Source organism: Gavia stellata, chromosome 11 (assembly GCF_030936135.1).
Source record: "Gavia stellata isolate bGavSte3 chromosome 11, bGavSte3.hap2, whole genome shotgun sequence".
In the NCBI taxonomy this organism is placed as follows: Eukaryota; Metazoa; Chordata; class Aves; order Gaviiformes; family Gaviidae; genus Gavia; species Gavia stellata.
Genome location: NC_082604.1, coordinates 17,805,606 through 17,818,658, shown reverse-complemented (window position 1 = coordinate 17,818,658; position 13,053 = coordinate 17,805,606). Strand labels below are relative to the sequence as shown.

Genomic DNA, 13,053 nt, shown 5'->3' with positions numbered 1-13,053 from the left:
TGCTTGGCTTACTGTAGGATTATGTGCGACTATAATTATTGTTGTTGAAAAAATTTCATAGGCATAGACTTTTTTTATTCTCCATGCTTTTTTAAAGTCACCTGTGAGTTAGGAGCATTTCCCTGGTATTAAAATCTTTTCTCTTGCAAATTGCTGCAGTCACATTGGAGTACTCAGAGTAACAGCTTGGACCTGCTGTTCCCCAGTACTGCGCCTCCCAAAGTCAGACCTTGTTGACTTTTGAGGTGTGTGCAGTAGTTATAGATAAAAAAATGGTGGTGTTGCTGTTAAAAATACCTTGTTTCTATAGAATAATGATTTGGGCACACAAACTACTTTACAAATGTTTATCAAACCTAACAGTATCCAGTTTCCCACTGGATTATATAACTTTTACAGCCATTTTATTTACAGGCAAACTGAGACACAGAACATGGGAGTGCTTTGCCTCTGACAGTTACTTGGTTGAAAAACCCGAAGTAAAATCCAGGCATTTTATCTTCCAACCCACCAGCTTAGAGAACGAATCCCTCATTTGTTACATTTGTAAATGCTGCTGTTTTAAAGTGACAAAGATCTCAGTGTTGTCAGAGCAAGGAATGTACAGAAGATGAGTAGCTTTGAGTGCCAGAAAGTAGTTAAGTAATTTCCAACATCAGGCTTCTTGTGGATTTTTAGCTGGAAGGAGTCAGTGTGATTGTGGTTGGACGTTGAGCCTAATGCAGAGCAGATCATTTAACCCTGACGTTCCTTCATCACTCTCAACTTGGTGGTATTAGAGATGGATGTGAGTCTTACCTAAACTGGCGCTGAGCAAGAAAGAAGTCATCCCGTCCCTGCCTGTGTTGTTCCAAACATTAATTACATTCACCATTAAAAATATATACCTTTCTCCAGGTATTATGGCCAGCTTGTGTGCCTGCCAGATGCAGCAGCCTTCTCTAGGTTTTCTCTCCAGCCTTTGCTATGCTCAGACAATGGCAAAGCCATCCCTTAGCCTTCACTTGGTAAGACAGCTATCTTAAGAAGGAGCAAATGGAGCTCCTTCCTCCTCTCGCTGTAGAGCATATTTTGACATCTGCATATCATTTGTGAAGCATTTCTCAAGCCCTGTTCCATTTTCATCATGGCCTTTATGTTATTGCACATTTGTGGACTCAATTGCATGTCATTGTTATCTTTCCTACTAACGTAAGCCATAAAATATATCTAGTCTTTCTCTAATAGTTACAGGGCAAGGGGAAGGGACTCCTTCTGCCTGTATGTTGAGAGGAGACTGCCGGATTCACCTCTGGCTGCTCTGAGTCCAAAAATGCAAAACCGAATTAGGTTTTCCTGACAAGAAAAGCAGATTCCAACAGAGGGGAAGCATGCCAGCCGTGGTATTGCTACTGTGCTGGGAAAGCCACTAAAAACTGAGCCAAATGGAAGAACGGTTTGAGAGCCACTGAATACAGCAGCCTCCAGGGCCTGAGTCTACACTATGCACTTGGTAGCTGTATGCCCAGCTCAGACTCGCATCGTGCTGGTAATGTTGCAGGGATGCCAATGTAATTTATTCCAGTATCTTCTCTCCCATCTTCCAGCAAAACAAGCTATACCAGCTAAAGAGCACCTTCACTGCTTACCACTGTGTCTGAATTAGGGGTTTTTGTCAGGATGTTTTGGGCTCTTGCCGCAACACACTGATGCAGCTATGATAACGTGGCCTGAAAATCAAAGAATTGGCCAAGGTGCTTCCCTGGGGCTCCCCCTCTCTGGACCTGCCCCTCTGAGAGCAGCAGAAGGGGAGGAGAGCATCACCCACTGCTAATATGTGTCCAGCTGGTCAAGCTAAGTGAGAAAGATTAACTCACCCATGTTCAAATTCTTTCCTTAAATACAGAGGAAGGAGTTTCATGCTGGCCATTAGGGAATTCAGTGTTGTGTTTGCCAAGATTTACCCATCTGTGGAGATAGCAGTTGGGGATGGCTGGGGATTGTGGGGGGAAGAAGTCGGGTCTTGGATTTTCCTATTGTAGAAATAATGCCAAAAAAAAAAAGGTTTTGAAAGTGTTGAGATTACATCTTGACACTTAACCCCTCCACCAATGTCTGCTTTATATTTAATTTATAATCTAACTATATATTTGCAGACCCAAAACCTAAATGAAACCATTTGAAATTATTTGAAGTGCAGTGTTTCAATTGACCTGATCTAATTTGGGGTTTATAAATTCACCAGACTTCTTGAGATTAAAGTGTTCTGTCTTCACTTAAGTATGGAAACATTTTCAAGCCTCAAAAATTATCCCACAATGGGGAAAATGTCTCCTGCACTGCTCTCCTCGCAGTCTGAGGAAATGAAGGACGGAGTCACAAGATTTAAAGCAATTCACTTACCGCACTTTACTAAGTTACAGTTCAGCTACAGTAGTTGACCATGTGCCTGTTTTTAGCACAACAGTCACTTTTGATTCCCGCAGCTAATACCATCTCCTCTGTGCAGGCACTCCAAAAAATGTATTTCTTCTGCAGTGCTCACAGAAAGTGAGTTCATGTCCCTGTGTATGAGTTGCCAATGTAATTTATTCCAGCAACTTCCCTCCTCTCTCCCAGCAAAATAAGCTATGCCATGCTCATGTCCCTGTGTGTGAGCTCTCCTCAGTCTGCTGTTCAGAGTGCAGGAGAGATTATTTATGTTCATTAGAGCTCCGGATGAATTGCCAATACATAAGAAACAATGACTAATCTCTGTGTGGCTTTTCTTCTGCATTCATTGCTGGGTCATTGTGGGAGGGTCCTTGTGCTGCACCATACTGCGAGTTACTGCTGTCACCCCAAATTTGGTTGAGGGAAGCAGGATGAGCTGCAGCCCACAGGCTGTCACTGCAGCCCCGCTCCTCGGAGCTGTTTTCCAGCTTTCCATCTGAGATGCGAAGTTTCCAGGGGGGGATTCAACCACTTCCAGTCTTCAATGGCTTTTGCACCCCAGGCGGCTTTCCCAGCAGTTCGGATTTTCACTTTGTGTCCCACGTTTAAACCTAACATCTGCAGAGCAAGTCCCTCTGGCTTTCTGTGGTTTCTGAAGGGCCAGGTATTACTACAGGGAGGCCCTCAAACAACTCCCACCACCACTGGCTATTAGATACTTGTTCCCAAGCAGCTTGTTCCCACTCTCCTGCTGATTGTGCTGTACATGTTTAAGTTTCTTAGTTTTTACTTGCAAGCTGATTCTTGATGTCCTCGTCATTTCAGTTCTTCTTTGCCTGTGTTTTAGTGTATCTTTGCTTGGGGTTATTTTTCTTACTGATGTATTAGGGTGCTTTATTCTCCCCAGGTGAGATTCTTTTTCTTTGCCATGGATAAGCAGTTCTGCCCTCAAGAGACATGGACACAGAATCAGCCTTTAACAATGAACCAACCTTCTATTTAGAAATGGATGGTTCCTTCCCCAGCCTTTTCAAATCCAAATAAACTAGCTGGATTTGGAGACACAAGTGTCTCCAAAAAAGAAGGACACTCCCTGCCTCTTAGCCAAAAACATGGGAAAAGGATGGTAAAATTTCCCCTCAGCCCATGCTGAATTTGTGGTCCATATTCTTATGACATGAATTTGACCACAGGTCTGTTGTTTCCTAGCAGGTTCTTGTATTTCTTCTGTGTGCCTTGCTTTGGCCTTCTGTGTAGCTCATCAGATGCACTCATCTCTACCTGTTGATTACAGAGGGTGCTGGCAGCGGCAGCTTGGGAGAAAAGAAGAAAAACAGGGCTGTTAGGTTTTTTTATTCATCTTGTTTGGCTTTTTGAAGGCCTGAAAGCTCCAGGAGGTGCTAGGAGAGTTAGCTAAACTGTGAAAGAGAGCAAAATCAAGAAGCCAAACTTACAATCCTACAGAGATGCTATTCCCATCATATGCAGAAATACCTTTGTGCAGGTTGTTAGCTGCTGGGGCAGCATTTAGGCGTGTGGGATAACCTGATTAAAGAACCAGAGAAAACGCTGTTAGCTCCACAGGCCAAATCCTGCCTTAAAGCAACCTGATGTCAAATGGGTGTGAATCAAGGAAGCTTTCCCTTTGGCATCTTCTGGTAACACCTTGAAGAGAAGGGTCTGAGCCAGGATTCTAGCAAGGGAAGAGGCTTAAGCAAATATACTCCCAGACAGGGAGTGAGCTGGAGTCTGCAACTAATGACTTTGTTTTTCCTCACTGGTACAGACTTGGAAGGATGAAAAGAATAAACTTCTCAGGTCTGATTTTCAGGTTGTATAGAAGGTTTAATCAAGAGCTGGTTAATTTAAAACACTTGTCTTAGTTAGCTGCAAGAATGTCAAACAGCGTGACTGAGCTGAGATTTGGGAGCAGAAGACATGTTTTCTGAAGGCGTAATCCAGAAGCGTGATTACCTGCTGTCGTGGTCACTGCAAAACTTCCACCAAAGTCAGCATTAACACGAGATGTCAGACAAGATGATTGTAACGATCCCTTGCGGTCTTAAACTCTGTGTGTCTGAAACGCGTGAGTAGGAGTTCTATAAGATCCATAGTGAGAGCATTTCCAGGCCACGCTGTTTGGTGTTAAATCCCTTTGCAGGGTGGATTGCAGCTGCAGGTTTCTGCTCTGTTCACAGTACTAGGTAGACTGTGCTCAGTTTTGCTGTCTGGAGCGCTGTTACATAGGCTGTGATAGCAGGCCGGGGGACCTGCTTAGCACATCAGCCCCCGACGTGTAGGTAAGCCATGAAACTCCTGGCTATGTTGTGAGTGCTCAATATTTATCACAATTCAAAAAGAGATCAGGAAAGTTCATGGGAGAAACATCCGCTTAAGGCGAAGTACAGAGAAGACGAGCTCTGGCTCAGGAAGTCCCTAAGCCAGAAATTGCTGGAGGCTGGGAGCATATCCTAAGGAATTGCTGTGTTTTGCTTGCCCTGTTCTTATGCCTTGGCCTCCGTTGTTGGCAACTGTTGGAAATGAAGCAAGCAGTGACTTGGTGAGGCAAACGCTCTGTACCTGCGCATAGTCAGAAGGTGTCATAGCAAATGCCTTACGAGTGGCACAATCTTCCGTCGTTATCTGCAGGTATGCTGCATTCCTTCCTTAGCAATACAGAGAACTGCATGGATATGGACTGAAATGATGTGATCTGCTTATGCAAAGCGAAGTGGTAAATTTGCCAGGTTATTTCTCCAAGGAGAAAATTATTGACCTTGCTTTTTCTGGCATGCTAGCTACTGTTATAATGATGATGGTGGTGACAGCAACCAGACAGAAAGGCCAGCAATAATTCTTTCCTGCCCATTATTACAAGGCACAAAGCAAAATCCACTCTGAAACCAATGCTAGTCTGGCTGTGCTGTCTTTACAAATGTGTTAGGCAGTTCTCATATGGGTTGAAATTCAGGACTTTTCATATTGACCTTTCCAAAAACAATCCTTTTGATCTTCAGATATGAACCTGTGTATTTCTATGTTTGTGTGTTACCAGTGATTTGCAGCCCGGAGATAATGTCTGATAGCAAATATGTGAGTGTAGAAGTAACCTCTCTGAACTCCTGGGTGATTCATCTCCTGACAATACATTTTGGCTGCACATGTAAGGGCTGGATCTTGCCCTTGAGAATATTGGCTCAAAGAAGCAATAACAACGCGGTCAGTCAAAGCCCTACTTTCCCTGGGAATTTTGTTGCATGAGGAAGCAGAAGAACTTTAGCCTTCCTGTGTTTGTCAACATGATCTGCCTTCCAGCGGCTTTTTGTATTTCTATACTATTAGATTTTTTCCTTTCCTTTTTTCCCCACTCCTTATTTCTGTCTATCTTAATCATAATCAGTATTGTAATCAGACTTTTTACCTCATCCAAGATTCAAACATTGGTTGATAACACCAGATGCATCGCGCAAGAGTAGTAGGTGAAGTTTGCTTTCCTGAATTCCAGTGAAATGACGCAAATCATTGCCACAGATTCATTGATTGCTTCTGTCTATGTGGGTTGCATCCTCCATTCATGGTGTGTGTCTTTAAGGTGCTTGGTTTAAAAGGGTAAGTTGCAGAGCTGGTGTCAGGATGACTAGTGTGCTTCACAGACAACCACCTGAAGCAAAATTATGTTGGTGTTTCTGTAACTGACTGTGAGGGTGAGTAAGGGTTGATATGAGATGAATCATTCAATGGACCCCACTTGAAAGGTGGGGTTTTTTGGCTCCAGCACTTCGGGAGCAGGCCAGTATGTAAAACCTGTGTGGCAAGGAGCATGGCCTTAGAGCTGGCATTTCACAGTCATCATCTCAAACATCGTGGGCCAGAGATAAATGAACAGTTTAAGTCATCCTGAACTCCTGTCCTTGTGATGCTTTCATTGCAGACACTGCTTTGTTTTCTCCCCAGACTCAACAGTAGTCTCCGTGGTGGGAGAGGAAGACCAAGATTTTCTTACAAGGCAGACAAAGATCCTTTATGGGAGCTGTATTGGCAGAGCAGTTAGGGGGTCTCTGTGTAGCCCCAGGAGTTTGCGCTTCAGCTTTGCACTGCACACTGTGGAGGTTGTCTCTAATCAATTCAGCTGCAAAAGGTCATTCAGACTGGGCAGTCCGGAGGTAAAAACCCAGGAGTGCAGGCTGCATGACTCCTTTGTGTGCTCTTGGCTACAGAAGCTGCAATGTCTCAGATGCACCCACCTGATGGGCCATCTCTGATCGTTTATCAGAGCTGCTGTGAGAAGGCTCTGGTTTGTGTTCCCACACTATACTAAAGACCTGACCCAGACCCTGTGCTGTTATCATACTCTTTGTTGACTCTACTGCATTTATCTAGAAGAAATTAAAAGAAAGTACCTAAAGCTTCTAAGTAGACCAGCAGCAGCCTCCAACCCAGCTGACCTCTGTAAACGTCCTGCCAAGACTGTGCTCACATCTGTTGCATATGTTTTCTTTGCAGAACACACTGGAGCAATGCAGCGTTTGTGCAAAGCCCATCATGGAAAGGATCCTCCGAGCCACTGGGAAGGCCTACCATCCCCACTGCTTCACCTGTGTGATGTGCCATCGCAGCCTGGACGGGATCCCCTTCACCGTGGATGCCGGTGGGAACATCCACTGCATTGAAGATTTCCATAAGTATGGCCCAAGCTACAATCAGTGGCTTTGCTTATTGACTTTCTCTTTTGTCCCTAAAAATTCTCCTTTTTAATTCTGGGTGTCAAAAAAAAATCTGAACGCTCTGCCACTTCCTTAAATAGGTTCTTAAATAATAGGCAGAGCTTTGCTCCAAGCAGGCACACCGTGGCATACAAGATTAATTGGTTGGGGGCCAGCGCTGCTTGATCTCGGTTTTGCTTAGATCTGAATTTATGGGTAACTTTTGTGTTCTTCTGTTTTAAATGCTCTGCATTCCCTCTGCCTTCTCCTGCATTTAACATGTGCACATTTCTCCTTACTGCCTGTACCTGCACTTCTACATCAGTGTCTCCCCCCTTCTTCCACTGAGCAATTAAGAGAGGTCCTGTACTGTTGCACTCTGCAGGTGTTTGCTTCCCAGCTAGAGGGATCTAGGTGGCCACAGGACGCTCGCAGCTCCTCTTGTTTCTAGTCACTAATTAGCTTTTTAAAGCTGTTAAAAATATGGCCCTGGTAATAATTTATAGTGAAACTGCTATTTAAATTAAGTTGAAAGGTACAGTTGCAAGTAGTTTCTGTCACCGCCACGCTACCACCCCCATCATCACAAGTACTCTAGGGAAGACAGGTAGATATAATCAGAGCACAAATGTTTCCCCTGTATGAAAAAGACAGACACATTACACCCCTCAATTAAAAGATGAAATCAATACTGACAAATGTGAGTTTACATCTCAACCATTTATCTCTTAATTTCTAAGGGGGTAGGCTTAACTAGAGCCTCGTGACATCAGTGCGTGGCCTGAAAGTTCAAAGAAGCAGGCTGACTTGACAGAAAGGGGAGCAGCCACAATCAACTGGCATGTTAAAATCCAACATGAGGATGTTTCCTGTAGCTCAGATAGACTGGGTTAATTGGCAGCTGCTGTGTTGCCTTGCTTTTCTGTGCCAGCAGTTGTGTGAAAGGTAAAATTTGGTCCTGAGCAAAAGCCCAGCAGGAGCACCACTCAGGCTCCTGAAGGGTTTCCCTCACACACCCCTATGATTTGGAGACTGCTCCTTCCCCAAGCCATGCAGGCCAAGGGCTCATATGCCTTCTGGAGAAAGGTTGGGAGCAAGAACTGATGTCTCATCTTGAAGTCTTTTGGCATTGACTGGATCTGGACCTCAGGGCTCTGAGAGTGGGTGGTGGGAGGCTGTCAATCCAAGGAAAGGACACAAAATCGTTGAGTGAAAGATTGAGGGGAAGATGATGGGAATAACACAAGACCTAATGGGATACTCAGAATGTCTTTGGCCAACCACGCGTTTAGCAGCACTTCAGCCAGCCCAGTTTTAATTGATGAGGGATGACATGTCCTCCTGGTCCAGAGGTTGAGTGCTCTACATCTTGTACACCCTCTTGATAACAAAACTGTACCTGATGCTTACACTGTTGCTTAGCTACCCCCTGAGCTTGGGACCTGCAGTAGCACATCTACTTACCCTGAAATCTGCAGGAGTCATCTCTGGGTCCTGGGAGTTAATATTTGGCTCATAATGAATTACCCACAGTGGCCTGGACAGAGAAATTTTTGAAGTATTTTTAAGCACCACATTTGAGCTAAACAGCACAAGGAAGCGCCTGCATGAAGCAGCATATAATTAACTGCGATTACAGCTCCGGTCATATCGTGATCCATTTAAGTTATTTTTCAGACAACTCGCTATAGCCACTGTTTAATTCATTTTTTCGTTAGATCGCAGCTACACAGACATCTTTCATCTGCTGCCAATGAAATTAATATTTTTCTTTATTCCTAGTTCAGATAGATTTTTTTTTTTTTTTTTTTTCCTAAGCTAGTTAATTCTGAGGTGGCTCATGTGACAGGCTGGGTGGCAGAGTCAATCTTTCCTAGGCTTTTCAGAAGAGAAAGGCCTTTGATCTCCTCATGTTCTGATGTTTGCCATAAGCGTTGCCCTCTGTTGCTCCATAGCCCGTGACCCCAGCTCTCATTACATGGCAGCAGATTCTGTAGGTACAAGTTTCTTCTTTTGTGAGCAGAATTTGCAGCCAGGGAATTGGTACCCATAGGTTTTGAATCAAAACAGCAAACAATGATTCACCGCAGGCTAAATGTTCTCAAGCATCCCCACCTGCCGGGAAGCAGAGATGGCCACTTCTCATGAGCAACTGGAGGGGAGGGGAGCAAAACCAGAGCTAATACAGAACATATGTGAATTAGCCAGTGTGCAATATAAAGGGCAAAAGAAAGGTCTGTGCTCCTCTTGATCCCTGAGCTGACCACACCAGCTGATTCAAGCCAGTCCCTTCACACGATGAGAGATTGGCACCATACAACTGTGATTCAGGCTGACTGGAAGAGACAGTGTTGGTGTCTCTGCACCCAAACCTGTTCCCTTTTAAGCCTGGGCAACCCGCTAATGGGTAACTGAGAGCTGGTTTTAGCTAGAAAACACAGCTAGTCAGAATTGCCTTGATGCTTCTTGTTTGAGAGTGAGCACAGCCAGGAGCATGCTCCTGTGTGCATAAATGGGAAAGATGGCTCAGAAGTTTAAAGTGGATGGGATAAACCTCATTAGTGTATTTTTACCATTTCTATTAAGACTTTTTACCTATTTGTTCCAATCTCCAATTTTTAATATTTTGATTTTTTTTCAAGAGATGCTCTTGAAGCAGATCCTGGTCATCTTTCTAACTTTGGGATTTGCATGGACTTTCTTAGAGTTAGGCTGAGGGCTGCAGCAGTGCATAGGTGTTACGATCATGGGTTATTCAACAGGCACTTTAGTTGTTAATTAGGGCAAGCAGAATATGCTTTGCTGCCTGTCAGATGTTCTTGAAGTCCTCTCCTAGTAGCCTGCAAAATGCTCTTTAATATTGTGCAAGCCTGAAATTGCACTGTAAGACTGAAGTGCTCCTTCCTGTCTTCTTTCCAAGCAGGCAGCTGTGCAAAGCTGCGGAGTCTGACATATGTGTACGTGTGTGTGTGTGTGTGTTTGTACAAACACACACGTTTCTGGCTTGCTGGTGCAGTTAACAAAAACTTTCACTCTGAGTTTGAGGATGACCGGGACCTTCTTTCTTTCTTCAGGAAATTTGCACCAAGATGTTCAGTATGTAAGGAGCCCATCATGCCAGCCCCAGGACAAGAGGAGACTGTACGCATTGTTGCCTTGGATCGTGACTTCCATGTCCAGTGCTACCGGTGTGAGGTTAGTATTCTAATCATGTGAAGGACAGAAAGCAAAGGTTGGCTTAATTTCATCAGCGCCTGATGTTATACACACGACAGGCATACCCTATTGTAACACTGGCTTTACAATCAAATTACTTCATTGACTTCTGCATGCAAGGAATTTTTCCTCATTTTTATCAGCACAAATGAGAAGAAAATCAGGTCCCTTGTTTATAATGGGTTCATTAGGAGAGCAAGAGAATGTCACTCAGGTAATTAGGGCTTAATATTTGAGAACATCATAAATTATAGCTTGGACACAAACGTTGCTCATGTTTAGGTTCTTAAAATGAAAGCTAATGGATGTTAGAACTTGAGCAAGACTGTACAGGAAACTCAACATATGGCTCTGGGTTGAAGAATTTTAATGGACACATAAACATGATCGTTCTTGTTTTGTGCAATGCTTTTTGTGCTACTTTCCTGTTAAGTTTCATGATGCACTTCATATAATTTTGATGGTAAGAATCTGAAGACAGAGAAGAAAAATCACCTTAAAGCAATTAACATGTGGGAACAGCTGTGTTAGGGAATCTTCAAGATTCTTCAGTGCGAGTGTTACTTGTTGGATAATACATCAGCCAGATGGCAGGGTTAGAAAATGAGACCAAATGTATTTCTTACCACAGTTGCAGGTTTTAATACCTTTAACTGTAAAGGAGGATGGACTAAGGCTTAAAGGTCTAGGCTGAGACGTGAGGCATCTGGTTCACTTCTCAATCTTGGTTGGCTTCCAGGGTACGTATCAGCCCATTACTTAGGCCCAGTTTTTCAAAGAGGTGGGGGCATTCCTACACTAAATTTGTAGAGCCTAATTAATCATACAGCATGTCCTCATGCTAGCTGCTGAGCTACCTAGGCTTCGCACACATGAATGTCAAAAGTAGATGCAGTAGAGAGCCCAGGACTCAGACATTTGGCCTTGATCTCCATGTGCCTCAACTATCTCAAAAGGAACAACAATGATATTCATCTTTCCACCGCTTGCTTTCCAGGTGTATTTACAAACACCGATTTATGATGAAGAGGCATCATCTCTAAGCAAGCCGTAATCCCCTCACCGGAGCTTCATCAGCAGTCTTTGGCCAAGTGATTGCCTGATCACACAGTGAGGGATTATTCCCAACTTCCCTAGCAGCTATACTGAGCCTTATATACTTAGAGGCTGAGGTCTCTGGAGCAGGTTTTGGGCCTTTTAGCGGTGTTTCCACATGCCTGTCTCAGTGACATCCTCCTTTCAGCCACAACCTTTTGGGCCAATTGCAGTACAAACACAGGTGACAGTTCTGGTAAGGGGAGACAGGCAGGGAGTTTGCTTAGCTGTCACCCCTGGAATGGATGCTATAGCTTTGTGGCATTAACTCTTCCAAAGGAAGATTAGCTGTAGTCAGATATTGGTACCAAACTTCCTTTGCAGTGATGCTTCTATTTTATCCTTTTTTGCATTAATAAATATGTGCTTAAGTTTGATGTTTTCTCCAATGCTAAACACCTTTCCTTCCTCAGAAATGTGAAGAGAATAATCTCCTTTTATTTTCAATTGGATTAAATTCAGCAGAGAGCTTGGGAACCCATCTTCTCCGCAGCATTGTCTCTTATCAGGAAATAGCTTAATCGTGAAAGACATCACGTACCTCAGCTTCATGCTTTATGCTGACTCAGGCTGGATCTTGTTACACGGTGGAGAGTGAGGAGAGACTTTCTTTGACTAATAGATTCTTTGGTTAATCTTGTTCTTCTTTCTTATTTACTTTGCTCTTTCTGTTTGCTTATTTTCTAGGACTGTGGCGGCCTCCTGTCTGAAGGGGACAACCAGGGCTGTTACCCTCTGGACGGGCACATCCTTTGCAAGACCTGCAACTCTGCTCGGATCCAGGCTCTGACTGCCAAGGCCAGCACTGATCTCTGAGTATCAACTGTGACCCTCCCCAGGATGCCAGTTGGGGGATATTGCACAAGCTTTGCATGATTTCTTTCCAGCCTAGGGTCTGAATCTCTGTTGATTTTTTTTTTAAAAAAAAAAAAAATAAAACTGGAAGGCCTTGGAACAAGAGGGCAGTTTGAGAGGCCATGTTCAGACTGCCCATGACAGGCACCTAATTTAGACACGACTTTTCAGGAGGGCAGCGAGTGAGTCAGACCACCTGCTGTCTCTGCAGCTGATGGAGATAAGTGGTCACAGCACCTAAGTTATCTGCCTGTAGAAGGAGGTCTGAACATGGTCCTAACTATATTTCTGTGTGTGATTCCTGTCTCTTAAGAAGTATGTGAAGGTAGAAGTTGAAAGATGGCTGAGCTAGTTCCTTCTCCCAAGTTATTTTGAGAACCTGATCAGCTCTCATTGAAGTTGTGGGGAGCTTCCCTATGACTTCAGTAGGATCTGGATCACCAGCAGAAGCAGCTCCACTGCCCTAGAAGGTGTGAGAGCAGGCCCAGCACTCCTCTCATCACAACACAAACAATGCAACTTCAACTGTACTGCACCTAAGAGTGTAGATGTGACCTTGTATCCTTGGGACACAGATTTGTTATCTATATCTTTTATCTTAGGCCCTTACTTGTCTCCATTCCCTTCCAGTTCAATAGGGTTTTTCTTTTTCTTATGAAATTGTATTTTGCTGTTGCATAAATTTATTCAGTAGTGATGCTTCCAATTCACAATGTATGAGCAATCACAAAAAGATGTGAGCTTGCACACACTATACACTACACACACACAC

At 43.8% G+C, this 13,053-nt stretch overlaps 1 protein-coding gene across 1 annotated transcript in view; it reads left to right on the top strand.

The window, feature by feature from the left end:
- The window catches only part of LPP (LIM domain containing preferred translocation partner in lipoma), a 232,467-nt gene extending 220,225 nt beyond the window's left edge, over nt 1-12,242 (top strand). The window contains exons 8-10 of the mRNA XM_059822779.1: nt 6,916-7,094; nt 10,190-10,310; nt 12,114-12,242. Coding sequence (XP_059678762.1) covers nt 6,916-7,094; nt 10,190-10,310; nt 12,114-12,242 — 429 coding nt within the window. The remainder of the gene's footprint in view (nt 1-6,915; nt 7,095-10,189; nt 10,311-12,113) is intronic.
- The last annotated feature ends 811 nt before the right edge of the window (nt 12,243-13,053 follow it).